This window comes from Coenobita brevimanus, chromosome 68 (assembly GCF_032717465.1).
Source record: "Coenobita brevimanus isolate Jiangsu-jjx chromosome 68, ASM3271746v2, whole genome shotgun sequence".
NCBI classification, from domain to species: Eukaryota; Metazoa; Arthropoda; class Malacostraca; order Decapoda; family Coenobitidae; genus Coenobita; species Coenobita brevimanus.
In genome coordinates, this window is record NC_137021.1 from 44,434,819 (window position 1) to 44,462,318 (window position 27,500).

The 27,500-nt window shown below is 44.1% G+C and overlaps 1 protein-coding gene across 1 annotated transcript in view; it reads right to left on the bottom strand.

Annotated features, from left to right (window-relative positions):
• The window catches only part of LOC145405890 (uncharacterized), a 60,523-nt gene that overhangs the window by 26,350 nt on the left and 6,673 nt on the right, over nucleotides 1-27,500 (bottom strand). Inside the window, exons 4-6 of the mRNA XM_080277146.1 lie at nucleotides 27,036-27,181; nucleotides 26,468-26,645; nucleotides 21,787-21,920 (exon numbers count right to left, since the gene is read on the bottom strand). Coding sequence (XP_080133272.1) covers nucleotides 21,787-21,920; nucleotides 26,468-26,645; nucleotides 27,036-27,181 — 458 coding nt within the window. The remainder of the gene's footprint in view (nucleotides 1-21,786; nucleotides 21,921-26,467; nucleotides 26,646-27,035; nucleotides 27,182-27,500) is intronic.

Below are 27,500 nucleotides of genomic sequence, written 5' to 3' on the forward strand. Positions count from 1 at the left end.
ATAGAAAAGAGATAAAGATGCAACAGTGCGGCGAAGAGACAGAGGTTGAAGGGAGTAAGTAAGAGGAGAAGAGTTAATGAGACGAAAAGCCTTTGACTCCACCCTATTGAGAAGAGCTGTATGTGGGGAGCCTCCCCACACATGAGAGTTGTACTCCACACAGGGGCAGATAAAACCCCTGTATAGAGTCAACAATTGTGCAGGGGTAAAGAAAGAGCGGAGTAGGCTTAGCACACCCAATCTCTTGGAAGCAGATTTTACAAGAGATGTAATATGATCTTTCCAAGATAAGTCCCGAGTAAGTGAAACCCCAAGCATGTTCAAGGATGATGCAGGATTAAGTTGAATATTATTAAACATTAGTGGGTATACCTGTGGAAGATTTTGTCGGGTTGATAGGTGTAAGAACTGAGTCTTAGATGCATTAAAAACAACCATATTATTTTTACCCCAGTCAGAGATACGAGCCAAGTCAGACATTAGGTGTGCCATAGCCTCATCCCTTGTTTGTTGAAGTAACTGTTGAGATGGGCGTTGCGGGAACCGAATGGAAAGGTGAAGGGTGGAGTCATCAGCGTATGAGTGGATAGGGTTAGATGTACAGCTTAGAAGATCATTGATGAATAAAAGGAAGAGAGTTGGTGATAGAACAGAGCCCTGAGGAACACCACTGGTGATAGATCTAGGAGAAGAACGATGGCCGTCTACAACAGTGGCTATAGAACGACCAGAAAGGAAGCTAGTGATGAAGGCACAGATAGAAGGATAGAAACCGTAGGGGGGCAGTTTGGAAATTAAAGATTTATGCCAGACTCGATCGAAAGCCTTTGAGATGTCAAGTGCAATGGCAAAGCTTTCGCCAAAGTCCCGAAAGGAGGATGACCAGGAGTCTGAAAGGTAGGTGAGAAGATCGCCAGTGGAGCGTCCCTGACGGAACCCGTACTGACGATCGGAAAGAAGGTTGTGATAGGAAAGATGCCTTACAATTTTTCTATGGAGAATTGACTCGAAAACTTTTGAAATACACGACGTTAAAGCAATTGGACGATAGTTGGAGGGTTGGGAGTGGTCACCCTACTTTGGGACTGGCTGAATGAGAGCAAACTTCCAGCAAGAAGGAAAGGTACAAGTTGACAGACAAAGGCAAAAGAGTTTGCCTAGGCAGGGTGTAAGCACAGAAGCACAGTTCTTGAGAACAACAGGAGGGACCCCATCAGGCCTATATGCCTTGTTAGTACTGAGGCCAGTGATGGCAGAAAATACATCAACTGAAGAAATTTTAATGTCAGCCATGAGGAAGTCAGAGGGGGGAAGTGATGGAGGAACATCACCGGAATCGTTTAAGGTGGAATTGGAGGAGAAAGTCTGTGTGAAGAGATCTGCTTTATCAGTAGAAGAAATAGCTACAGAACCATCAGAGTAGAAAAGAGGAGGGAAGGATGATGAGGTAAGTTGTTAGAAAGATTTTTGGCAAGGTGCCAGAAGGAGCAGGAAGAATTCGAGTTGGAGAGTTGAGAGCATTTAGTATGGATGAAATTATTTTTAGTAGAGAGAAGAACAGACTTAGCACGATTCCGGGCAGAAACGTAAAGGTGATGTGATTCAGGGGTGGGTTGGCTCCGGTACCTTTTGTAGGCTCTCTCCTTGTTGTGGACAGCATTAGAACAAGCGTGATTAAACCAAGGCTTTCTTGCGTTAGTCAAAGAATATGAGAAAGGAATGTATGCTTCCATGCCCAAGAGAATAACCTCCGTAATGTGCAAGGCACACTCAGATGGCTCCCGGCCATGGAAGCAATAATCATTCCAGGGAAAATCAAAGAAGTACTGCCTGAGGGCCTCCCAGTCCGCGGCTCCAAAATGCCACAGACGACATTTCCTTGGAGGGTCCACAGGCCGTACCGGAGTGATAGGACAGGTTAAGGTAATAAGGTTGTGATCGGAGGAGCCCAACGGAGAGAAAAGATTAACAGAGTAAGCAGAAGGATTAGTTGTGAGGAAGAGGTCAAGCATGTTGGAGCTCTCTCCAAGGCGGTCAGGGATACGGGTAGGGTGCTGTACAAGCTGCTCTAGGTCATTAAGGATAGAAAAGATGTAGGCTTGTTCACCAGGTGGATCCGTGAAAGGAGAGGAGAGCCAAAGGTGGTGGTGAACATTGAAATCTCCTAGAATGGAGATTTCAGAGAAAGGAGAAATGGATAGAATGTGTTCCATTGTAGAAGTAAGATAGTCGAAGAATTTTTGATAGTCAGTAGAATTAGAGGATAAGTAAACAACACAGATATATTTAGTCAGAGAATGACAGGAAAGTCGAAGCCAGACTGTAGAGAATTCAGAAGAATCGAGTTCAGGAACACGAGAGCAAGATAAGTCGTTGTGTATGTATACACAACAGCCACCTTTGGCTTTGAAATGAGTATAGAGAAAGTAGGAGGATTCAGAAAAGGGTTTGCTGTCAGTTGCCTCAGACAGCTGAGTCTCTGTTAGAAAAAGAAGGTGAGGTTTAGAGGAGGAGAGGTGGTGCTCAACAGAGCGAAAGTTAGAGGAAAGGCCGCGAATGTTGCAGAAATGAAGAAGAAGAGAGTCAGACAGTGGTTCCAGGCACCTCGAGTGCAACTTTACAGTCCAAGAAGTGAAACAATTGATGGATGGCCTAAAATGTTCATCTGCTTCAGGACCCGATGAACTCCACCCAAAGGTTCTGGGGCAATGCAGTCACAGTCTGGCCCACCACTATGGAGTATTTTCCGAGAGTCATTGAAAAATAGGGTCAGTGCCACAAGACTGGAGGGCAGCCAACTTCACCCCAGTCTTCAAAAGTGGGAAAAGATCTAACCCACTAAACTATCACCCAGTCAACCAAACCTGTGTTCCTCGTAAACTCATGGAAAAATTGATAAGAAGAGTAGCTGTGCAGCACCTAGAGGACCACAATCTTCTGAGCAAGGATCAGCATGGCTTTAGGACAAATAAATCGTGTTTGACCTAACTTCTAGAATTCTTAGATGAACTGGAGATGCTGTGGATGAGGAAGACAGTGTGGATGTCATCTACTTAGACTGCAAGAAAGCCTTTGACACTGTCCCCCATAAACGACTGTTGGAAATGGTCCGAATGATGGGAATAACCGGAAAGATTGAGAAATGAACTGAATATTTCCTACAAGGAAGGAAACGAGTAAATGTAAAAGATGCCCTTTCAGACTGGAGAAGTGTCTGGAAGGGAGTTCCCCAAGGGAGCATTCTAGGTCCGATGTTGTTCCTGGTCTTCATCAATGATCTCTTTGACAACACGGCCTCGAGAGGAAAATTATTTGCCGATGATACTAAACCCTACAGAAGGATCAGATCCCCTGAAGACAGGGATACACTCCAGGAAGACCTGAACATACCGCAGGAATGAAGTCACAGATGGCTACTGGAATATGTAAAGTTATGGACAATGGCAGAACAACCCTGGCTTTGAATATTCACAGGGGGACACTGACCTATCATCAACTGGACAGGAGAAGGACTTTGGTGCAATAATCACACTCAGTCTAAAATCAGCTGTACACATCACAAAAATTGCCGCAGAGGCAAACTCCTTGTTGGGTATGACAACGAACACAGTACATGGACCCAGACATGTTCTTGGCACTGTATCGGGCTTTGGTTAAGACCATTGATCGAGTATGTCGTACAAGCACCGTCTCCACAGACCATGGGAGACACTGACAAGTTGGACAAGATCCAGAGGCAGGCTAGATGTACGAGAGCTCAGAGACTTGCCATATGAGACAAGAATTTTGTGTCTGGGACTCACTACCTTGGAGGAAAGAAGGACAAGACATCTGACTCACATTTTTAAGATCCTGAAAGGTTTTAACAACACCAACCCAGACCAATTCTTCCAGCTAGCACCAGATAGACCACAGATGGATACTAGAGGCCACAGTCTCAAACTAGCCCAACCAAGGCACAGAACCACCAAGCACAACAATTTTTCTTCTTTTATGCGAGGACTGTAAACAGATGGAATAGTCTGCCTGAACATGTAGTGAGCAGCCCAAGTGTTAATGCATTCAAGAATAGGTATGACCACTACATGAAAGAATCACTGAGAAGAGGCAATCCCTATGAGCTCTAGCTCCCTAGCCTCTTAACCATTGCTAAAAGCACTCACTAAGGTAAGCAATCTCTCTCTCTCTCTCTCTCTCTCTCTCTCTCTCTCTCTCTCTCTCTCTCATACATACTGGCCTTGTCGTCATATATCCCATAAAAAATGAACCACCAACCCTGGCTAAGCTGACGTGACAAACACACCCCTTGGCTGTACCTCCGTGATAAATGTACTTAAGCTTCCCCTGTGATAAATGTACCCCAGCTCCCTCGTGATATACATCACCCCTGCTTTTTCTTATTTGTTGATTACACTGTATATAGTTTTATTATATCTGTTAGAACCAGTGTAGGAAACAAGTCTGGTGCTCTCTCTCCCTCTCTCTCTCTCTCTCTCTCTCTCTCTCTCTCTCTCTCAAACAAACAAACAAACAAACAAACAAACTCGCAGGTTATTAATAAAACATACTGCACGTGGGACAGGCAGCCATAAAATTCCTATCCCTTATTCAAGCCACAATGAGGGCAATGCATCAGTTTACCACGTTGCTGGATGCTCTCTATAACTTGGCATGCAGGCTAGTTCCATCTAATAGCCTCAAGTGTTCCATAAATAGCCACAAGTAACTAGGGGATTCTATGTTCTTTCTGTAACTCTATGATTGCATACAGGTATATTTGGGTTTCTTTTTGTTATGTTCAGATAGTTTCATTCCACTCTAAAACTTATCGAAATGGAGGAATTATATACAGCTGTTATGCAGGGGGATTAGGTTAGGGTTTGTATCTGGAGATGTGGGGAACATTCTAGAAACTAAGTGTGATGGCATAGGATTAGGTTAATGTTTTATATCTAGAGATGTGAGGAACATTCCAGAAACGTGGACATGTCTGCTGATTTTCCATCTTAACGTCAGAATTAGTTCTTGTCATTATTGTTATTGTGTATGGTTGATATAAGTGAATTACTGCTCGAGAAAATGGAGTTCTCTTCTTGGCTAAATAATATCCTGTGCTGTTTTGGAGGTGGAGTCAAGTGGAGTATTTAAAGGACCGTCCCTCGTCCGTGTTAAGTTAGTATCGGGCTGAGTGAGTCAGTGCGAGGCAGCTGGTGGCACTGAGTGAGCGAGAGCCAGTCATACAGTGAGTCAGAGTCAGTAACAGACAGTCGGTGAACAGTCAGGGAATCTGTTGGCAGATGGTGAGTAACAAGGAGTCACTGACAGAGTTAGTGAGTCAGACAGTGAGAATAGTCAATGATGGACAGAGTAGTCAGTTAGAGTCAGTGAGGGACAAGTAGTGAGTGAGAATGGAGAGAGAGGTCACAGTGTTTTGCAAAGTGTACCTCAGTTGTGCCGTGAAGTGATAAAACCCTGACGTGTTCACCAGCCTTTGATTAACACCCTGGCTTGTCTATGTGTCGTTCTCGACGTATCAACTAACGCCGCGGTACAACACAGCTGTCAGTAACCCCTTAATACTACAAGGCTTTCCAAAGTCAGTAAAACTGCCCATTAGCAGCAAAAATATTAATGTAAACATATCATCCTGCTGAGTAGGTTCACATCCTGCACTTAATACACCCACACCCACACCCACCCACCCACCCACCCACACACACACACACACACACACACACACACACACACACTCACACACACACACACACACAAAGTTAAGATGAAGTATACAAGCCGAATCTCTAGGGAAAAGATGTTGAAAGTCCTCAACGGCCTCCGAAAATATACTAAAAATCTAGATCTTAAAGCGGTGTCAGACTAGACCAAAAGTGGCTAACAAGCGAGTAGTTTTTGTGAGGCGAAACGGCTAGCAGAGTCGAGTGCCCGTCACACTCATGTGTTTTTGTGACCTGAAACTGCTAACAGTGTCGTCTGCCTTGGCGCCTCGTGGGCATTTGTAAAGAAACAGCCACAGCGTACCAACTCCTTTCTCCTCAGTTTCTGCAACCGCCTCACGTACTTTAGCAACTCCAGAGCCACAAAGCAGTCTACTAGAGTTTTCCTTGCCGCAGGTCACAATCTGATTTCCACTTGTTTGGAAACAAAGCAGACGCCAGACAGTCTCCGCGGCTTGTCACCAGAGTGTCCGACTAGTGATTTAATGTCACAAGAAAAAAATAGAAATGAATAAAAACCACAAAAGTTAAATTGTATTTACTTAACAATTTCAGTTAGTTTCCTTCTGTGACAACAGAATGTTTTCTGTAGTTACAGAATTAATATAGGCTCATTTGAGTTCCAATCCCACCAACAAGCTGTGAGCGAAAACTGTTATCCATTTCGCCTCGCAAGCGAAATTTTGCTCATTGTGGGTCAATTTGGCTAGCGACTCACAAAACTGGCTCGCATGTTAGCCACTTTTGACTCAGTGTGACGCCACCTTTAGGTGGAGAGAAGCGACTATGAGCCATAGACGAAGGGCAGTACTCTGAACGCCATCTCTAATATGTCTCACTCGAAGAAAATTTGGAATTTTGGAGTGGTAAAAGACCGATTTTTACATCCGTTACAATTATACACCCTTGCCTTTGTTGCCCATGATAATTACACCTCCTTAAGCTTACTCCCTTGACAAACATATTTCTTCTTGTGACTCGTTATAAAAATAACATTATTTTTTCAAATTCCCGTGGAAACAATACACCCGTATTTCCGCCCTTCTTTCTTAATCCCGTTAAACAATAAACCCCAGTTTCTTTAACCTGTTACCTTCACATTCTTAATCCACTTGGCCTAATTTTTTTTTTTTTTCACCATATGACTTTTCGCCCTAATAATTTTGCTCGTGAAAATTATACCCCCATAAAGTTACCCCCGTTACAATTGTACCCTCTTAATTATTACTCCCATTACAAAGACACTCCGCCCAGTGATATTCTGACCCCCACCCCACCCATAAAAGCATCGGCCGCAGCCCGTCTTCCAGGACGTGTAAGACCGTCCTCCCACCCCATAACCATGTGCTGACTGTGTGTCACCGGCCGATCCGCAATGCACTAAGGAGGTGTGCCCTTCCCCTTCTCGCACCCCACCATCACCGAGGAGAAACAAGGGGAAGACGACTACGAAACCGCCTGCCACCAAACACCGTGCCGTGCCTCGTGACGCCTGCGATCCCACGCCTAGGTGCCCTTCTGCCGACTTCGAACGCCGGCCTATCTTCACTGACCCCGACGAATTCGCCACACACTTCCACCAGCAGCTCTCCAAGTCCAACTTCCTCAACTTGCTCTCCAGCCGCGTCATCTACCCTTCATAATTTCCTCCTACCGCCTAGCAAATGCTACCTCATCGTCATCTGCTTTTCACTGGCGGGCCTCACACTATAGGCCCGGATCCACTCTGATTCTTTCAGGTGGAAAAATCTACACAACAACAACAACAGAAGCAGGTGGAGCTCGTTACCATTTCCATTACGGAGAAGAAGGTTGTGTTCACTGTTTTGTGTGTGTGTGTGTGTGTGTGTGTGTGTGTGTGTGTGTGTGAGAGAGAGAGAGAGAGAGAGAGAGAGAGAGAGAGAGAGAGAGACAGAGACAGAGAGACAGACAGACAGACAGACAGACAGACTAATACAATCTCAGCGAGATGGTCCAGCCTTCAGAATTATATGCCATTCTTACTTATTTCAAACCCAGAGAGAGTCCCGATGAGATGATCTGATGAAATAGTTATCAGTCTTAGTTTCAACCCTGAGACAGAGAGAGAGAGAGAGAGAGAGAGAGAGAGAGAGAGAGAGAGACAGACAGACAGACAGACAGACAGACAGACAGACAGACAGACAGACAGACACAGTCCCAGCGAGATGGTTCAGCCTTCAAAATTATACGCTATTCTTACTTCTTTCAAACCTAGAGAGAGGCAGAGTCCCAACGAGATGACCTGATGAAAAATTGTAATTCTTAGTTTCAACCCTAAGAGAGAGAGAGAGAGAGATCAGAGAGCACCGTTTATCTCACTGCACTACCAAAATTCCACAGTCAATTTCACGACCCACCTTGCCAGCTCTCCCTCGTAACTTACTTCGTGAGCAATATTTTCCTTAGAGGCGTCCACGTTTGCAGTGTGGCACGTGATCCAGCGAGCAGCCTTGTTAATTTTGCTGTGTTAGGTAAAGGAGGAAGTTTGCCGTCCCACTTCCCTGATAATTTAGTCATGAAAGTGGGGAAAAAAGGTGTTGGACTGTTTATATACATCAGTATGAGGCACACAAACAAAGGGTACGAGAAGGAGGGACACTTGTTTGGGGAAGACTGGGAAATACGGCAGGGCGGGCAGGACATAATGCTGGCGGAGAACTGTCAACAAACTTTTGCTTATAGCTGTAAACTTTTAAATTTTGAGTAAAGCCACGTAACACCGCCTACTTTTCCATTAACTTTCCAGCGATGTGCCTAAGGCTGTGGTAGCATTAATATTTTCCGAAATACCTTAAAGCAGTTTTGCTGATAAATATGGTGCTTTTCGACTTCCTTTGGTGTCTTTTTTTTTTTTTTTTTTCTTTCCAGGAACATGGGTAATTTTGATAAGGCATTGAAATAACACCTTCTTTTTCATCAGTTTCTATCGATGGGCGTATATCAGCTTTGGCTTTAAAATTTCCCCAACGTACATTATGCTAAAACTGTCTTTTTCAGTGATACTGTGACAGATTTTGAGAAAAGCCACTTGAATAACACCTGTCAGTTTTTCATAATCTTTCCAACGATGTGTGGGATTCGCTGCATCCCTACTGGTTCCCGGGATGCCATGTTTTTGGTGTTCATTTTTGGTGATTTACTTTCACAAATATGTTGCCAAATTTTGAGAATATATTGAAAAAAAAAAATTACTTTTCAACAAGCTTCCCAACAGTGTGCAGACATCAGCTGCAGCATATATATATATATATATATATATATATATATATATATATATATATATATATATATATATATATATATATATATATATATATATATATATATATACTGTATAGATAAATAGATAGATAGATAGATACAGTTTTGCTGCCGGAGTCTACCACTCTATTATGTGAAAGTGTTCTCGCTCACTCTGCCTGCTCGAAAAGTTATGTTATAGGCATCATGAAGTTATAGGCACCATGAAGTTATAGACATCATGAAGTTACAGGCACCATGAAGTTATAGACATCATGAAGTTACAGGCACCATGAAGTTACAGGCATCATGAAGTTAAAGGCACCATGAAGTTACAGGCATCATGAAGTTACAGGCCTCATGAAGTTACAGGCATCATGAAGTTATAGGCACAAAGTTATAGGCATCATGACGTTACAGGCATCATGAAGTTACAGGCATCATGAAGTTACAGGCATCATGAAGTTATAGGCACAAAGTTATAGGCATCCACATTTCAAAGCGTGGACAGTGCTCCAGCGGGCAATCTTGCTAATGTTGTTATGTTAGCTAAGGAAGACTGCCATCCCACTTGCCTGGTCGTAATTTTTTAATGCAATGAAGAAATCCAAAGGTCTGAAGCCTGCAAACTCTTTCATTCTAAGAAACTAAACAAAACAGCGCCAAATTCAGGATTCGTTTATTTTGAGATGTCTGGACAAACTGCGGTTAAAAGAATGAAAGTCATAGGCAGAGGGAAGTAGACTGAGAAAGACACTTCCAAAGTTGACCTGTTGCATTCGTGAATGACTGACAGTGTCGGGTAACTCTTGCATTGAAGAGTCTGACAGAAAAAGTATGAGAGTTTGCTGCCAGACGGTTGCTAGCGTCCACCGTAAGGGAGGAGTGCATGCAAATAGTTCAGAAGAGAAGAGACCAGTGAAATACCGACAGTAAAGAGATAAAGAAGCAACAGTGCGGCAAAGAGGTTGAAGAGGGCCAATAAGAGAGCAGGACTTGAGATGCAAAGCCTTTGACTCCACCATATTTAGAAGAGCTGTGTGGGAAACTCAAACGCCCCAAACATGCGCTGTACTCCACACAGGGGTGAATAAGACCCTGTACAAAGTCAACAACTGTGGGAGGAAAAGAAGGCACGGAGTTAGCTTGCCACACCCAGTCCCTATGAAGCCTGGTTTCCAAGACAGGTAATGTGATTTTTCCATGATCGAACCCGAAAGAATGAAACCCCAAGGATACTGAAAGAGGATGAAAGACTTAGCTATATATTGATGAATATTAAAGGATATTCCTGCAGAAGATTTTGCCAGGTAGAAAGATGTAGGAACTGAGTTTCTGATGCATTAAAAACAGCAAGGTTTGTCTTATTCCAATAAAAAATATAAGCCAAATCAGGATCCAGGTGTGCCAATGCCTCATCTCATGACTGCTGAAGTAACTGTAGTGATGGATGATGTAAGAAGCGGGTGGAGATTGTGAAGGGTGGAGTCATCAGCGTGTGAGTGGATAGGGTTAGATGTACAGCTGAGGTCACAATGAAAAGAAGGAAGAGAGTGGCAAGGCAGAAACCAGCCAGGAGAACCACTACTGTAACTGTGGAGGAGAACAGTGGCCGACTACAACAGCAGCTGTAGAACGAACACAAAGGAAGCTTGAGATGAAGGCACAAAGGGATAGAAACCGAAACAGGATAGTTAGGAAACAGGATTTATTCCGGACTCGGTCAAAAGCCTTTGAGATGTCAAGTGCAATGGCAAAGCTTTCACCAAAGTCCCGAAAGGAGATGACCAGGAGTCTGAAAGAAAGGTGAGAAGGTCGCCAGTGAAGCGTCCCTGACGGAACCCGTACTAATGGCTGGAAAGAAGGTTATGACAGGAAAGGTGCTGAAATTGTTTCTGTTACGGATAAATTAAAAAACTTTAGAAATACAAATCTTAAAGCAATTATAGGTTTGTTAAAGGGCTGGGAACAGTTATTGTTCCTCGAGGCAGGTTGAATGAAAGCAAACTTCCAGCAAGAATGGAGATGTAGATTGAAGGCAAGAGACAAAAGAATTATCCAGACTGGGTGCTAGCAAAGAAGCATAGGCCTTGAGAACAGCAGAAACGATCCCATCAGACCCTTATGCCTATTACTGATACTACTACTACTACTACTACTACTGGTAAAAGTAGTAGTAGAGTTAGCAGCAGCAGCATTATTATCTCTATCATCATAATGATCTGTTTCACCCCCTTTCTTAGATATACTCATTCAAAGTATGACTCATTTCTTCTGTAACGAGAGAGAGAGAGAGAGAGAGAGAGAGAGAGAGAGAGAGAGAGAGAGAGAGAGAGAGAGAGAGACAGACAGACAGACAGACAGACAGAGAAGTAAAGTTAGAGCAAGTCAAGAACAAAGGGAGGGAAGAGTAGAGTTTGGAAGCGGTGATAACAGGAAGGCAGACAGGGAGAGAGAGGAGGGAAGAGGAAGAGGAGGAGGGGAAGATAATTGGGATGTCAATTTTTTTCTTTGGCTGCATATCATCGCTTTTCTTGCATGATGAGATTTACCTCTTAGCTAATTCTCTCTCTCTCTCTCTCTCTCTCTCTCTCTCTCTCTCTCTCTCTCTCTCTCTCTCTCTCTCTCTCTCTCTCTCTCTCTCCATTAAGCCTTTACCTCCTTCCGCATCTCTTTTTCCTTTATCTCTTCTCTTTATCATAATCATCTTCAATATCACCACCCTCCACATTAGAAAAGCAGCTGAGCCTGTGTGTGTGTGTGTGTGTGTGTGTGTGTGTGTGTGTGTGTGTGTGTGTGTGTGTGTGTAAAGTTGCAAGTCATCTTATAGTAGTCAAAGCCTGGTGGTCGGGTAGGTAGGTTGGTGGGTGGGCGGATGGAAGGGGTTGGTGGGGTGGGGTGGGGTGGGGTGGGCGGGTCTGGTGGGCGAAATGGCTGGGATAAACGGACAGAGTGTGGCAGGTAAACGGGGTGGGGTGGGTGGGGTGGATGAGTGGGTTAGGGTGGGTGGGTGAGTGGGTTGGGGTAGGGTGGGGTGGGCAGGGTGCGCTCGTCGGGTGGGCTGGGCAAGTGGTGGGCTTTGTGGGTGGGTGGGTGGATATATGGGATCCCGGAGCACAAGCCAGTAGACGGGTGGGTGGGTATATGGGTGGGTTGATCCGTGGGTGGGTGAGTGGGTAGGTATATGGGTGGGTTGGTGAGTGGGTGGGTGAGTGGAAGGGGGATAGTGGGTCCACTGGGGAAGTAGGTCCATGGGGTTAATAGGTCCATTGGGGATATGCCCTTGGTGGGAAATGGACCAAGGTGGAAACACAGGTCCAATGGATAAAAGAAAAAAAGGTCCATGGGTGAAATAGGTCCGGGTGAGAAAATGGGTCCATGTGGGGATTTGGTGTCCCCATGGGGAGAACACCCGTCCATGGGGAAAAACAGACCCATGGGGAAAATAGGTCCATGGAGGAAAAATAGGCCCATGGGGGAAATGGGTCAGTGATGGAAAATAAGTTGAATGGTGGAAACAGATCCATGGGGAATAGGCCCATAGGGGAAATAATTCCATGGAGAAAATAGGTCCGCAAAAAGAGAATTTTTCCAGGGGGCTAAAAGCTTTCATGAGAGAAATAGATCCAAGGGAGGGAGTAGGTTCATGAGGGAAATTAGTCTACCGGGAAAAAATATGTCATTGAAGGAAACTAGGTACATGGGGAATAAAGGTCCAAAGAGAGGAGGAAAATGGGTCACTAGAATAAAAATACATCCTTGGGGGAAAATGGGTCAATAGGATAAAAATAGGTCCATGAAGAAAATGGGTCAATAGAATAAAAATAGGTCCATGAAGAAAATGGGTCAATAGGATAAAAATAGGTCCATGGGGAAAATGGGTCAATTGGGTAAAAATAGGTCCATGGGGGAGAATGGGTCACAAGAATAAAAATAGGTCCATTGGGGATAATGGATTAATAGGATAAAAATAGGTCCATGGGGGAAAACTAGGTGTGTGGGGAGATGACCCCTGGGAGGTGTGGCCAGAGACGGTCTTATGTGTTATTATCAGTATTCTTATCATTAACATTATTTTCCTCCCATCATCATTATCATGTACAGTATATCATCACGCTCATTTCAAACTGTCATTATTATTATTATCCTTTTCCCCTTCCACTTTCCTCCTTCTCCTCCTCCTCTTCCTCCTCCTCCTCCTCCTCATCATCATCATCATCATCATCTCAGTGCCTACTACTGTTTGCTTCCCTCCTTCCATCCCTCCTCCTCACTCCTTTGTTTCCCTTCTCTATTCCTCACTATTTCCTTATCATTAGCCTCATCATTCTCATCTCATCAGTCTTCCTCGTCTGCTCATTTTCCTCCAGCTTCTCATTATAATCATCATCGTCAAGTACATCATAATTATTTTCTTCTCCTCTTTTTCATCTTCTTTTCCTTCCTTCTTTTAATAATCTTCAAAATCAATTTCACCCTTCTCCCCATTCTCCTCTTTATCTCATTTCCTTATCCTATCGTCGTCATTGCTCTCGTCCTCTTGTTCTTTATCTTATCCTCTCCCTCCTCTCCTTTCCTTTCCTTTTCTCTTTCTCATTATCATCATCACCACTACCGCCACGACCCAGCCTCTTCTTCTCCCTCTCATTCCACTATTCTTCCTTCCTCCTCATTCCCTTCCCTTCAGTATCTTGGACCCAATTACATATTTATTATTATTATTATAACCATCATCTCCCTTCTCTTCTTCCCTTCCTCTTCCTATTCCTCCTTTTGCTCCTCTTCCATTCTCTCGTTCTTCATCTTATTACTTTACCCCTCCTTCTCCCCTCTTCCTCTTCTTCAATCTCTTTCTTCTCCCCCTCCTGCTCTTCTTCATTCTCTTCATAACCATCATCCTCATCATTATCCCTCTCTTCATCCTCTGTTCATCATCCTCATCACCATCCTCTCCGTCTCCATAATCTCCTCAATCTTTTCTATCTTCCTCCTCCTCTTCTTCCTCCTCTTCCTTCTCGTCTCCCCCCCTCCTTCCCTAATCTTGAACCTGTTTACATATTTTCTCTTGTAATTACACTTTATTACTCTTCCTTCCTCCCTAATGTCCTTCTCTCTGTGTTCTGTCTTCCACTTTTCATCTATTCGTCTGTATGTATGTGTTACCTTGGATATATGTATATTCATCTATCTGCCTTCTTCTGTCTCTGTCAATGTAGGTATAGATCAATTTATCTATCTGCAGGTCTACTGTCTGTAGATACGGCTGCCTGTCTTTGGCCCGTATTCTCGCCGGTTTAGGAAACCTAACATCATTTTCTAAGCGATTTATTTTGTTTATTGCAATGACTGGCCTCTTCCGTGTTGGATAAATCTTTCCATCTTCGCCATGCCCTGCATAAGTAACGTACAAAAGGACATGAACCATCCATGTCAAAAAATAAATCACTAAGGAAAAGTTAGTTAACCGACGGGAACACAACTGTCTACCCAGACTGTTCGCGTTTACCTGTACGAATATTCATTTGTCTTAAATCGGACTTACCCTCCTGAATGACGTGGGTCGTATCTCGTCGAGTAAGGAGGCTCCCTAGCACCTTAGCGATTTATTTTTAGATAAGGGGGTTAATATCGTTTCGTACGCTATTTATGGAGAGTATGGCGATACAGTTAGGATTTATGTAACTCACAATAGGATAGTAAGGTGTAATAAGCAAAATAAATCAATTAGAAAAAGGTCTTTGGAAGCTTCGTTAGCCGACGAGAATATGGGCCGGGGAAACAGCATGTGAGAAATTGGGAACGTGGCAACTTTGATCAGTGTTTACATTCATGATCGTATGCGTGAGGGGGGGGGGGGAGTAAAAACTAGCACGCTTACTTACCCACGGGACGGGCGTCAAGCGGGTTGTTAGTGTGTTCCGGGGTGTGATTTTATCTGTATATGCTGGGTAGTTTTGCCCTAAGTGAGCTGATCGTTATTTTGGGGGGTAAATATCTCCTCTACTGCCGTCTCCTTTTTTTTTTTCTTTTTTTTCTTTTTTTTTCATTTGATAGTTTTTTAGTTCCTTTGAGTGTTTTGAGGCCTCATTTGGTGTGCAAATGGATAATAACCATAATATGAGTATGACAATCTGATCGGAAATATTAGCAATGGCGGAAGGGACAGGCTAAGTCTGAGTGTTTAACTAAACCTAACCTAACCCAGCTCAACTGTACCTAATAATTTAATCAACCCTACCCTACCCTAACCTAACCCAACCCAACCCAGTCTAACCTAATCTAGCTTAACTACCTAATAATTTAATTCAGCCTAACCTAACCTAACCTAACCCAGGTTAACTGTACCTAATAATTTAATCAACCCTACCCTACCCTAATGTAACCCAACCCAACCCAGCCTAACCTAACCTAACCCAGCATCCAGTTGGGAAGTTGGGAAACGAAATCCACTTTTCAGTATGTTGAGCAAGATTCGGTAATATTCATTTGCACACAGTAAAACACATACAGGCATACACTATATGGTGACACAAATCCACTGGGTATGGTGAGATTGCCCGCTAAAGAAACGACAATAAAGGAAATAAATACCTTTCTTGGAAGTATACGTCGCAAAGCTGTATCGTTGGTGTAACTGAGAACCATTAAACAGGCATAAAAGCATCTGAAATCAGTTAGAATATCGGTAACCATCCAGAGCACTGTGAAGAAATGAAAGGAGGGAGGTGGTGTTTAGGGCCAGCACTATTCGGTTAAGAAGCTCCCTAACACCTGTTCCTAAGCGATTTATTTTGCTTGTCACACCTCACTGTCCTCTTCTGTGTTGTATAAAGCGGATGATGTTTACCAGACCATAACACCAAAGTGCTAAGAAATAACGTGATTCAGTTCGTTGCACAGTTCTAAGGCAACCTCTTCCTGTGACGTATCTTCCGCAAATTAAAAGTAAAGGAGATATTGTGGGTGTAACGTGTGCCACTACAACCCGCCTGCTTACGTTTCGTTCATTAAAAGCCATGCGTGTTTGTTTCTTTGTGGTGCATTATGGTCATAGGCGGCAGGCTTAGTTTTCGCTGGTGCATTATGGTTCTATTTCAGCTAGTCAGAGGGCTGGAAGTGGCCCATGCGTGTTTTCAAACTGAAATCAGCCAAGATGGACGCCGCCCACGATTCAGGATGGGAATGGATACTGGTCTCAGTTAGACGGCTTCGCTTCAGCTCAAATGACTCGGGTCCAAGTTAGGTTGAGTGGCGTTTGGGTAGGTTTATGCCTTAAATGGCTTGAAATTCATTCGTGTCTTTATTTTCAACATAAAGAAGCTAGGTTGGGGTTAATGTCTGCAAAACCATAACACCACATTAAAGACCCCACAATATCTCGCTCATTACCTGCGGCGAAGCCGACAGGTCTGTAAGTGGTACACCTGGGGGATTTTTTTTTTTCTCTCCTTAAATGAAAGTTCGAATATCTGCTCTTGGAGAGTTCTGAGTGGTTTCCTTATGAAATACAAAGTTGTTCAGCTTGAAGTTTTGAGCTGATTTAACATGTCAGCTGAGGCATCAGCTTACCAGTAGGCAATTTTCAATATCGACTATGAGAAGGCATTTTAGCGACTTCCTTATGAAATACAAAGTTGCTTACTTGAAATTTTTAGAAAATTTTACATGTCACCTCATGCATTGTTTAGCATGTCACCTCATGCATTGTTTAGCATGTCACCTCATGCATTGTTTAGCATGTCACCTCATGCATTGTTTAGCATGTCACCTCATGCATTGTTTAGCACTTCAGTTTTGGCCACTGAAAGGCATTTTAATGAAACAGTTTCACATTTGATGAGTTTCAAGGAGAACATTATAAGAAATGGCTTCAATAGTTTCACCGCAGGTCTATGAAGACAGTCTCTTCCTGTTTTTCATTTGTGGAAGAAACGTCACAGAAGCAAGTTGACTTTGAACTGTTCAGCGAACTGATTCACGATATTGTTCCGTAGGAATCCGGTGTTATGGTTTTGTACCCAGTTACCTATAAATATAATATCGCCATACTCTGCATAAATAACGCAAAAAATATTAGCCAGCCATATCCAAAAATGAATCGCTAAGGAAGAGATGATACGGAGCATCCTCAACCGACGAGAATATGGGCTTACGTGGACGGGGGGGGGGGAAGACCGCGTAATACCACCCCCACGTAGTCACCTCCCCCCTCCCCCGAAAAAAAAAGACCCTCCAATGAAGTTATTATATCAGTGCAGAAATCACTATCTCTTTTATTTTAAAGTCTTCCTGATATCAGTATAAAATCCTGCATAACCTCCTTTATGCAGAGAAAGAGAGAGAGAGAGAGAGAGAGAGAGAGAGAGAGAGAGAGAGAGATGCCAAAGCAGTGTTCCGAGCAGAGCAGCCTCCCCAACTCCCTCCCCCGTCCCCCTCCCCCTCCCCTTCCATCCTTTACGTCAGATCCACTCTTACCACGACCTGCAAGACGACCAGGGCCGGCATACCAGGCATAGGCAAAATGGGCAACTGCCTACCAGGCCACGTCCTGTCACAGGCCATCCAGACATCCAGAGCGGAATAAATATATACGCTTTGGGCGTCCAAATAAGTGCCATCACCCATCAGGCCATCAAAAAAGGCCATTATAGGTCATGCCAAAATTTCACTGGAAATAATGGAAAAAAGAGATCTATATGTTGCAGGCCAACAGTCTGCCTTGCCTACCAAGCCACAGGAGGGTTAATCCGGCCCCGAAGACGACTCAGCAAATGGGTCGTTTATTTTAATCTAAAAGTGCAAAAGCGGCAGATGGACAGTAATCCCACCCTTACCACTAGGAAAGTAAATGAACAAAAACCAAGACCAGTATTCACGCTCCCCAATACCTCATCCTTGACTACTTATTTTTGGATATGGCTGGTTAATATCCTTTCTTACGTTATGTATGCAGAATATGGCTATACTGGGAGGATTTATATAACACAGAAGTGTGCAGTAAGGTGTAATAAGCAAAGTATATCGCTTAGGAAAAGGTGTTAGGGAGTTTCCTTAGCTGAGAGAATACGGGGTGACACGTCTAGTAGAACCCCTACAGCCTCGATTACAAAACGACCTTGGCTACAGAAAAGTGACAAAGCGAAAAAAGCCCTTAATCACTGAGGCACAGAGGTGAAAATGGGTGTTATTCGACAAGGAAAGTAAGGGACCGTATTCTCGTCTGTTAAAAGATGCTCCCTAACGCTTCTTTCTTCACGATTTATTTTACTTATTACACCTTGCAGTCCTCTTCTGTGTTACTCAAATCATTCCATTATCACCATAAGCACGGTAAAGGACGATATTAGCTAGCTATATCCAAAACTAAATCGCTAAAGAAGTATTAGGAGAAGGGTAGGGTGGCTGGAGGAGGCTGCATTCTGTGCCAGTGCTACTTCTGGGAGATTTTCGGTCGGTGTACGATACTTTACACAACGCGTTCACTTTGATTCCCCCAGGATATAACCAGTCTTCCACCTTTTTATTTTTGTTTTACTCTAACTTAACCTACCATATTAACCTAACTGACAAACTAACCTAATCTGATACTAAGAAACCAAACCTAACTTACCAGATTAGCCTAACTGACAAACTAACATAATCTGATACTGTGAAACCAAACCTAACAGATTAACCCAACAAACTAACCTAACCTGAAACTAAGAAAATAAACCTAAACCAGCAGATTAACCAAACTGACCAACAACTTACCTAATCTGATACGGTACTAAGAAAACAAACCTAACCTGCCCTAGACCTTCCTGCATGAGGAAAGTTGCAACACTGGCACACCAAACTGATACCTGCCACCCGAACATCTTGAAGGGGCTGACTGATTCTGCCCCAGCTCCTTAACGACGTTCTCAGGAGGAAGGAAAACCCAGCTTAAATCCATCCATCCATCCATCCATCATCCAATCCTACGTTGCCCCATGAGGAGCGTAGAAGCCCGGGGCTAGGCAGTTGGTCCTGACATTTAAGATGAGAGTGAAATAATAAGAGGTAAAGTGGTGAGTGTTCCTTCAAAGTTTTCGTTGTTTATTTTGTTTTATTATTATTATTACCTTCGCCAAGGAGGTTATGTTTTACCCCGCGTTGGTTTGTCTGTCTGCCTGTTAGCAGGATTAATCAAAGTTTTGAACGGATTTTGATGAAATTTTGGGGCGGATCCGGATCCGGATCAGGAGTATCCCTCACAATATCTCCAAAAGTTCCCCATGAATTTCAATAAAATTTTGTGATAAGGTGGGCCATGGATGAGGAAAGAATTGAGTAAATTTGGGGGCGGATCCAGATCAGGATCCTATATCCACAGATCCTGATCCGGAATGAATCAAGAAGTTATGAACGGATTTTGATGAAATTTTGTTGAACGGTCGGCCATGGGCCAGCGAAGAAATGACTAAATTTGGGGGCTGATGCGGATCCGGATCCGGGTCCTATATCCACGGATCCGGATCCAGATCCTTATTAATGGCCATGGCATTGGCGGAGGTATCCCCTCTATGAGTGCTTTCTAGTTACTTGTGTGTGTATTCTATACGGAGGGTGTCCACGGAAAGCATGTATTTGGGGAACGATAGGCGCAGGGAGAGGAAAAAATATTAACTGAGGAACACAATCACCTTGTCTGTCAGTCTGTGTATTTATCAGCCTTCATGTTTCCGCCTATGTGTAGGTTTGTCTTCCTATTCTCTCTCTCTCTCTCTCTCTCTCTCTCTCTCGCGACGTCTCTACCTCTGCCTACATGTCTATTTGCCGTATATTTTTATAACTCTCCCTCTCGCTCCTCCTCTCACTCACTCACTCACTCACTCACTCACACACACACACACACACACACACACACACACACACACACACACACACACACACACACACACACACACACACACACACACTGGTCGGCACGTATGCAGTGTAAAGTGGTGTTAAGTGCGGGGCGAGGCTCTAACAGGTAACTAAACTGTGTTTTTGTGATTACGAGAGAGAGAGAGAGAGAGAGAGAGAGAGAGATTTATAAGAGTGGACTGTTTGCTCATCCTACCTTGTCGCTTTTTGTCATACGCATATACAGTTTTCTCTCTCTCTCTCTCTCTCTCTCTCTCTCTCTCTCTCACACACACACACACACACACACACACACACACACACACACACACACACAAAGCCGCTTACTGACAAACATAAACACCTCACAGGAAGTCGTATCCCATGTGTATGTGCTCGTCCACATTCTCTCTCTCTCTCTCTCTCTCTCTCTCTCTCTCTCTCTCTCTCTCAATTAAAAAGGCCAGCCGTTCGTCCAACAAGGATATAGCTGAGCTCACGACCACCTTTCCCTAATAAGGCTACATAAGCCAGGATTATGTGAGAGAGAGAGAGAGAGAGAGAGAGAGAGAGAGAGAGAGAGAGAGAGAGAGAGAGAGAGAATCTGCTATAGATGGGACAGGACACCTGCGTGATGTTATGTAAAAAAAAAACATCGTGCTGAAGGGGTTACTGAAGTGGCAATGTAACCCTTCCAGCTTGAAGAGTATGTCCAAAGCCAATAAATAAATAAATACAAAATACAAATAAAAATAGTCTGATTATGAAGAATAAAAGTAAGAAAAGGTTAACAGAATGACATTATAAGGAGGCCCGTAAACAGCGACCCTGTATATACTCATGTGTTTAAGGGACGGCTCAGTCGGCTGGTGTGGGCGTGGGTGTGGGAGTGGGAGTAGATGAATAAATGATGCAGGGTGGATACTGATAACACTGAGCCGTCCCCACAACACACAAGAAATCCCCCGGCGGTGGCAGTGGAGCGTTATATATGCAACAGCCTGTATATCAAGGGATTGCGTTACCCTTAACCCTTCCACCAAGTTTAGTAAAAATCGGATCAACATTGTTTCAGTGACCTTACCTTGTAGCCTTGACCTTTTACCTTCTTTTCCTCTAAACTTAAAGGAGGTCAACCTCTTGGCTGACCCTCAACACATCCACCAAGCTAGGTTAAAATGAGATGAACAGTTTGCGTTATACTGATAATAAAGAGCCGCACAGACTCTCTCTCTCTCTCTCTCTCTCTCTCTTTCCAGAGTGAGGGAAGAGGGGGGGAGGGGTCGCAGGTGGTGTTGCCTTGTCATCACTCTTTCTTGCTGCCACTTTCTTTCCTCCCCATCAACCCCCTCCCTCACCCCTTTCGTCCCTCTCCGTCTCCCCCCTCTCTCCCCTCCCTCCTTCACTCTACTGTCATCATCCCTCTCCCCCTCCACTTTCTCCCCTCCCCCTATCCTCATCTCTTCCCCCTCCCTTCCTCCTGCCCGCTCACCCTCATCGTTATCCTCCCCCCTTCTCTCTCCCCTTCTCTCTCACATCCTCACTCACCAAGCGCCCAATCCCTTCCTCCCCCTCCCTTTATCTGTTTTTACTCTCTCTCTCTCTCTCTCTCTCTCTCTCCATGCATGTAGTCCATTTCCCGTTTACTCGCTTTTTCAACCACACCCTCTCTCTCTCTCTCTCTCTCTCTCTCCCTCTCTCTCTCTCTCTTCATGCACGTTTTCCATTTCCCGTTTAGGCTACTCGCCCCCTCACTCACACCCTCTCCCCTCGTCTCTCTCTCTCTCTCTCTCTCTCTCTCTCTTCATGCATGTTTTCCATTTCCCTTTCAGGCTACTCGCCCCCTCACTCACACACACACACACACACACTCTCTCTCTCTCTCTCTCTCTCTCTCTCTCTCTCTGCAGCAGTGCCTCACCTGCCAACACATGCACCAACACAGGTGCACAGGTAACGTTGTAACAGCAGGTGTAGGTCCCAGAGTCCGCTGGTGTGGCGTCTGCTACGTACAGACGCGAAACCAGGAACCCCGCCACTGGATCGCCCTTCACGCTGTGCACAAGGAGAGGGTGAGGGGGAGTTAGTGGGGTTGGCGCGTCCACTAATGTACACAAATTCATACGTGTTGCGACATCGTCCTGGTTTCCCAACACCTGGTGTTAAAATCGCTGGTTACAAGGTGGACGAGGCTATGAGGAGGGGCGGGTGTAAGGCAAGGACTATGAGTCCGTATTTCAGTTAAGGATGGAAGCTCCCTAGCACGTTTTCCTTAGCGATTTAATTTTGGATACAGCTGGTTAATATTAATTTATACGTTAGTTATGTTGAGACTCGTGGTACTGGAACGACTGACATGACACAGAAGATTGTAAGAAGTAATAAGGAAAAAATGCAATTGTTTAGGAAGAGGCGTACGGGAGCTTCCATAATAACGAGAATACAGGCCAGGAGCCATGAGGAAGTCCTATCCTTCATTAAAGTTTTCATGCAAATAAAGTGTTCTTATCTTGCTGAAGCGCTGGCAATTATCAGAAAAGGAGAAAAAGGACGTGGGTGGGTGATTGAAGATAAACTATTTATTTTCCGTGTTTTAAGCAGTATGCTTAAGACTGTACAAACATAAATAAGTAATCCTAGTACATCCTTTGTCTCGCTTATCATAATGTACAGTAATGATACATACAGTATGCCGCTGCAACACAGTTCTTAAGGATATTGATACTAACTGCGTAATTGGCATAAGTTTATTTTGGGTAAAAGGTTAGCAGTATATTACGAAAGGAAATATGGAATGAAGCACACACACACACACACACACACACACACACACACACACACACACACACACACACACACACACACACACTGATTATTGCCCCTAAATTCTGACTCCAATCACACACACCTTTACCAGCAACTATTTACTCTACTTCACTGTATTATACTCACTGGCAAAATAAGGTAAACAAGACACTGGCAAGAAGCAGTGTATCAGCAAACATATATTGCACGCACAGTGAGTACAGGTAGTGTACCTACTGACTATTTTTTTTTTTTTTTTTTTTTTTTTTTATGTGTCCGACTCTGGGCAAAGGCTTCAGGGCCTATATCTCGGGGGCAGTAGCCTATCCCAAGGTCCAGTAGTTGTGTGGGTATGCTTGGTCAATTATTTATGTGGTGCTTGAATGCAGTGTTGGCATACCTTTATTAAAATATATCTCATTTCAGTAAAAATAATTGCAAAGAAAGCATTCATCACTCCAGAGCGGTTAGCATCCGTAGTAAGATGAGAGCACCAGCATTATGCAGTATATATATTTAGTAATTAACTCGTAACCTGATCATTCCCCTTAGATCCTTAAGGAACAAATAAAACCCTACTTTAGGGTGCGTTTACCTTCGTCACATACAGCCTTTTTATTTATTTATTTATTTACTTATTTTTTAACAGACGGTACGGTACTTTCTGATACTGAGGTTTGCATATGTCTGTCTCCACACCCCGCCGCCCTCAGCGTGACAATGCTGCCATCAAGCTGAGCACCAAGATTTAAAATTCCTCCTCACTTTGCCTCGTAAAGTTCAAGCTTCCTCTTGACTCTATATTGCTTGGGTTAAGAGCTGGAGAGACTGGGGATCAGGCAGTGGGCTAGGAGATGAGGAAGCAATGGCCTTGTTTGACTATTGTGTGTGTGTGTGTGTGTGTGTGTGTGTGTGTGTGTGTGTGTGTGTGTGTGTAGGCACTGGTGTGTGAGTATGTGAGTGCAAGTGTATGTGTTTATACGTGCTGGTGTGCATATCCATTACCGGTACCGTGTGTGTGTGTGTGTGTGTGTGTGTGTGTGTGTGTGTGTGTGTGTGTGTGTGTGTGTGTGTGTGTGTGTGTGGATGTCTTCATTTGAATAGCCGAGCAACTTGGCCGTCCAGCTGTACACGCGTCTCTCATTTCCATGTTCGCATATTCAGGCAACGTCGCAACACTTCTGAATTCAATGTACGCCCCTGGACATTTCCGCATTATACACATGGTTAAAATTCGAAGCACGTGGAGTGAGACTTCTGGCGTCGAAGCAGCTGCCACGGAATTATTTGTCTGGAAACTGTGTTGGTGGAGGAGGAGGTAGGTGGGTGCGTGGGAGGGTATGGAGGCAGGGGGTAAGAGGGAGGTGGGTGGGTGGGTGGGAGGGTATGGAGGCAGGGGGTAAGAGGGAGGTGGGTGGGTGAAAGGGTATGGGGCTGGGGGTAAGAGGGAGGTGGGTGGGCGGGAGGGTAGGGGGTGGGGGTATGAGGTTGGTGGGTGGGTGGGAGGGTATGGGGTTGGGAGGTAAGAGGTGGGGGGGTGTAAGGGCTGAGTTGTGTGGTTGCCATTTACAGTATTGGTTTACTGTAATGAGGACAGGTGGTAACAGATTACTTTGACCTTAAAACAGTTATATGGTATACCACTGCCTGTGTAAATGGGATATGTAAATTATTTGTGTGAGAACAAAGCATTTCATGGCTCCCTTCTTGCCATACTGCCCGCCGTCTCCCTTCCTGCTTTATGTCAGCGAGATAAGTGTCGAGCAAATGAAAGACAGAAGCCAGTTTATAAAAATTTCCTTCCTAGAATGTGTTTTGTTACTCTACGCGCGCGCGCGCACACACACACACACACACACACACACACACACACACACACACACACACACACACACACACACACACACACATGAGAGAAAAGATATGTTCAGCTCAAATTCACCAGTATTTAAGACTCACACAGCTAGAATTTCTCTGTTAAACAACTGCTTGAATAGACTATACTGCCTATATGCCAGAAGAATAAGATTGCTAATCTCTCGATCGATTGATTGATCGATAGATTCTTCTCTTCGCAGATCTTGTTTCTGGATCCTACATGTCCCATGAAAATAGAGGGTTGTGGGTTAAGATGATGATGGTGATGATGATGAGTAGGAAAATGGCAAAAAGGATGGTAAGAGTAATGATGAACACGAAAATGAAAATGATGTTAGTGGTGATGATTTCCTTTATTCTTACCTCAGGCGACCCTCTTCCCCTTCTCCTTCAATCTGTGGCTCACCTTTCGGCCTATTCCGTATATACTCTCTCTCTCTCTCTCTCTCCATCAATCTAGCTGTCTATATTCTTCTGACTATCTGTATCTATCTATCTTCGTCTAAGCCTCCTTTCTCTCTCTCTCTCCCTTTCCTTCCCTCCCCTCTCCCTCTTGACATTCAGCTTGTGTTATCTCCTTTATTCTCCCCTCTCCTCCCCTCCATCTCTGACCCTCACACCTACAGACTCTCTCTCTCTCTCTCTCTCTCTGGTGTGTGTGTGTGTGTGTGTGTGTGTGTGTGTGTGTGTGTGTGTGTGTGTGTGTGAGAGAGAGAGAGAGAGAGAGAGAGAGAGAGAGAGAGAGAGAGAGAGAGAGACAGACAGACAGACAGACGGACAGACAGACAGACAGACTGAAGAATATAAGGGCCAAAGTTAATTAGTTCTGTTCGTAGGGACTGGTAATATCGCTTATCTCTTGCAAAGGAAACCTGTATAGAAAAAAATTGTGTTTTTCAAGCCAGACACGTCATGTATGCCCACCGTAACGGGGAGGAATGCAAGAACAAATAATATGAGAGAGAGAGAGAGAGAGAGAGAGAGAGAGAGAGAGAGGAGGGGGAAGTCACTTAAATGATACAATAATCATCATCATCATCATCATCCGGACCTCCTTTCCCACTCTAGGGCGGGGTGAGGAGTAGCAGCGTCCAAACAGCCAAAGTTTGACCAATTCAGTGGGCCACGCTTCCATTCACTCATCATTCAAGATGATAATAATAGTAACAATAACAATAATAATAATAATAATAATAATAATAATAATAATAATAATAGCAATTGGTGCCAGGCGCAACAAACCACGCCCGACAGCAGTTATTTTATTTTCAACCATTTTAAAGTTATAACCCTCTGAAAATCCTTGATCTTGCGTTTGACCTTTCAAGGTCACTCAAGGTCAAAGGTCATGGTGCGAGATGAAAGCCCATATAAGACTTCCTGTATCTCGATAACTGTAAATAAATCTTCAACCAGTTTTAAATTATAGCCCCCTGAATGTCCGTGACCTTGGTTTGACGTTTCAAGGTCACTTAAGTTCAAAGGTCATTTTACCAATTAAAAACCCATATGGGATTTCCTACATGATGATAGTAGTAAATATCTATCTGCATCCAGTTTCGAGTTATAGCCTCTTGATTATCTGTGACTTGACCTTTCAAAGTCAGAGGTCTCGATGCCAAATGAAAGCCCGTATTGGAGTTTCTGTATGTTGATAAGAGTAAATACATCTTCAACCGGTTTCAAGTAATAGTCCTCTGAAAATCCGTGACCTTGATTTTGACCTTTAAGGGTCACTCGATTACCTCCAAAATGTAATCACTTCCTTCTGGCACCAGTGCCCACATATCCTGAAAGTTTCAAGTAATTTCATTCAGCCGTTTTTCCGTTATGTTGTTAACAAACAAACAAAGATACAAAGAAGCAAAGAAACTGGACCAAAAACAATACCTCGCCCGTGGTGATGATAAACAACTCACCTAATCCCGCCCCTTGAGGTGTTGTAGGTGAGAGTGGCGCGTCCTCTCTTCCACGTGACTGGGTGGGGTGGGAAGGCCACCTGCTCTATTAAACACGTCAGCTCTATACGTGAACCGCTCTTGTAATGCTTCTCCCTCACCGACCCACCTCTCTCGTCCACCACACGCACTACTGGCACTGTGGAGGGATGGGGAGACTGTGACAAGGATAGGCACAGAAGTGGAGAAATTTCTTATAAATACTAAACAGAATCATGATATTAAATACTGTAAATAAATTGGATATATCAGAGAAAATCAACATTGCTGGAGAGAGAGAGAGAGAGAGAGAGAGAGAGAGAGAGAGAGAGAGAGAGAGAGAGAGAGAGAGAGAGAGAGATTTAGTTGATAGATAGATAGACGACAGATAGATAGATGGATAGAGAGACAGACAGGAACACAAACCACACATACTAATAACGTGTAGTGATTTGGATTTGTGGTGTGCCAGTGGCCCGTTAACAGACAGATAGATAGTTACACAGATAGACAGATAGATAGACAGACAGGACTACATGCATACACTCACCAATAACGTGTAGTGATATAGTCAGGATCTGTGGTGTGTCGGTGGCCAGTTGACACCGATACTGACCCTGGTCCTCCTCCACCGAACCTCCGATTACCAGACGCCACCGACGCCAACCCGACCCCGCCGCCGCCGCCACTGAGTACCTGAGTATATCATCATCATTATCCTGAACATCCTAAACATCATCATCATCATCATCACCTTAAACGTCATTATCATCATCATCATCATCGTCTTAAACATCATCATTATCTTACATATCATCATCATCATCATCGTCTTAAACGTCAATATCAGTATTTTGAATATCATCATCATCATCATCATCACCACTCCTGCCAGTGCATGTCCCCTCCCTCATCACAGTCATCACCACCTCTGCTAACCCATGCAACCCTCCCACACCAACTCTATCAATTTACCCCTTCACCTCGTTCTTAGAGGGGTTCGGAGGTGCAGTGG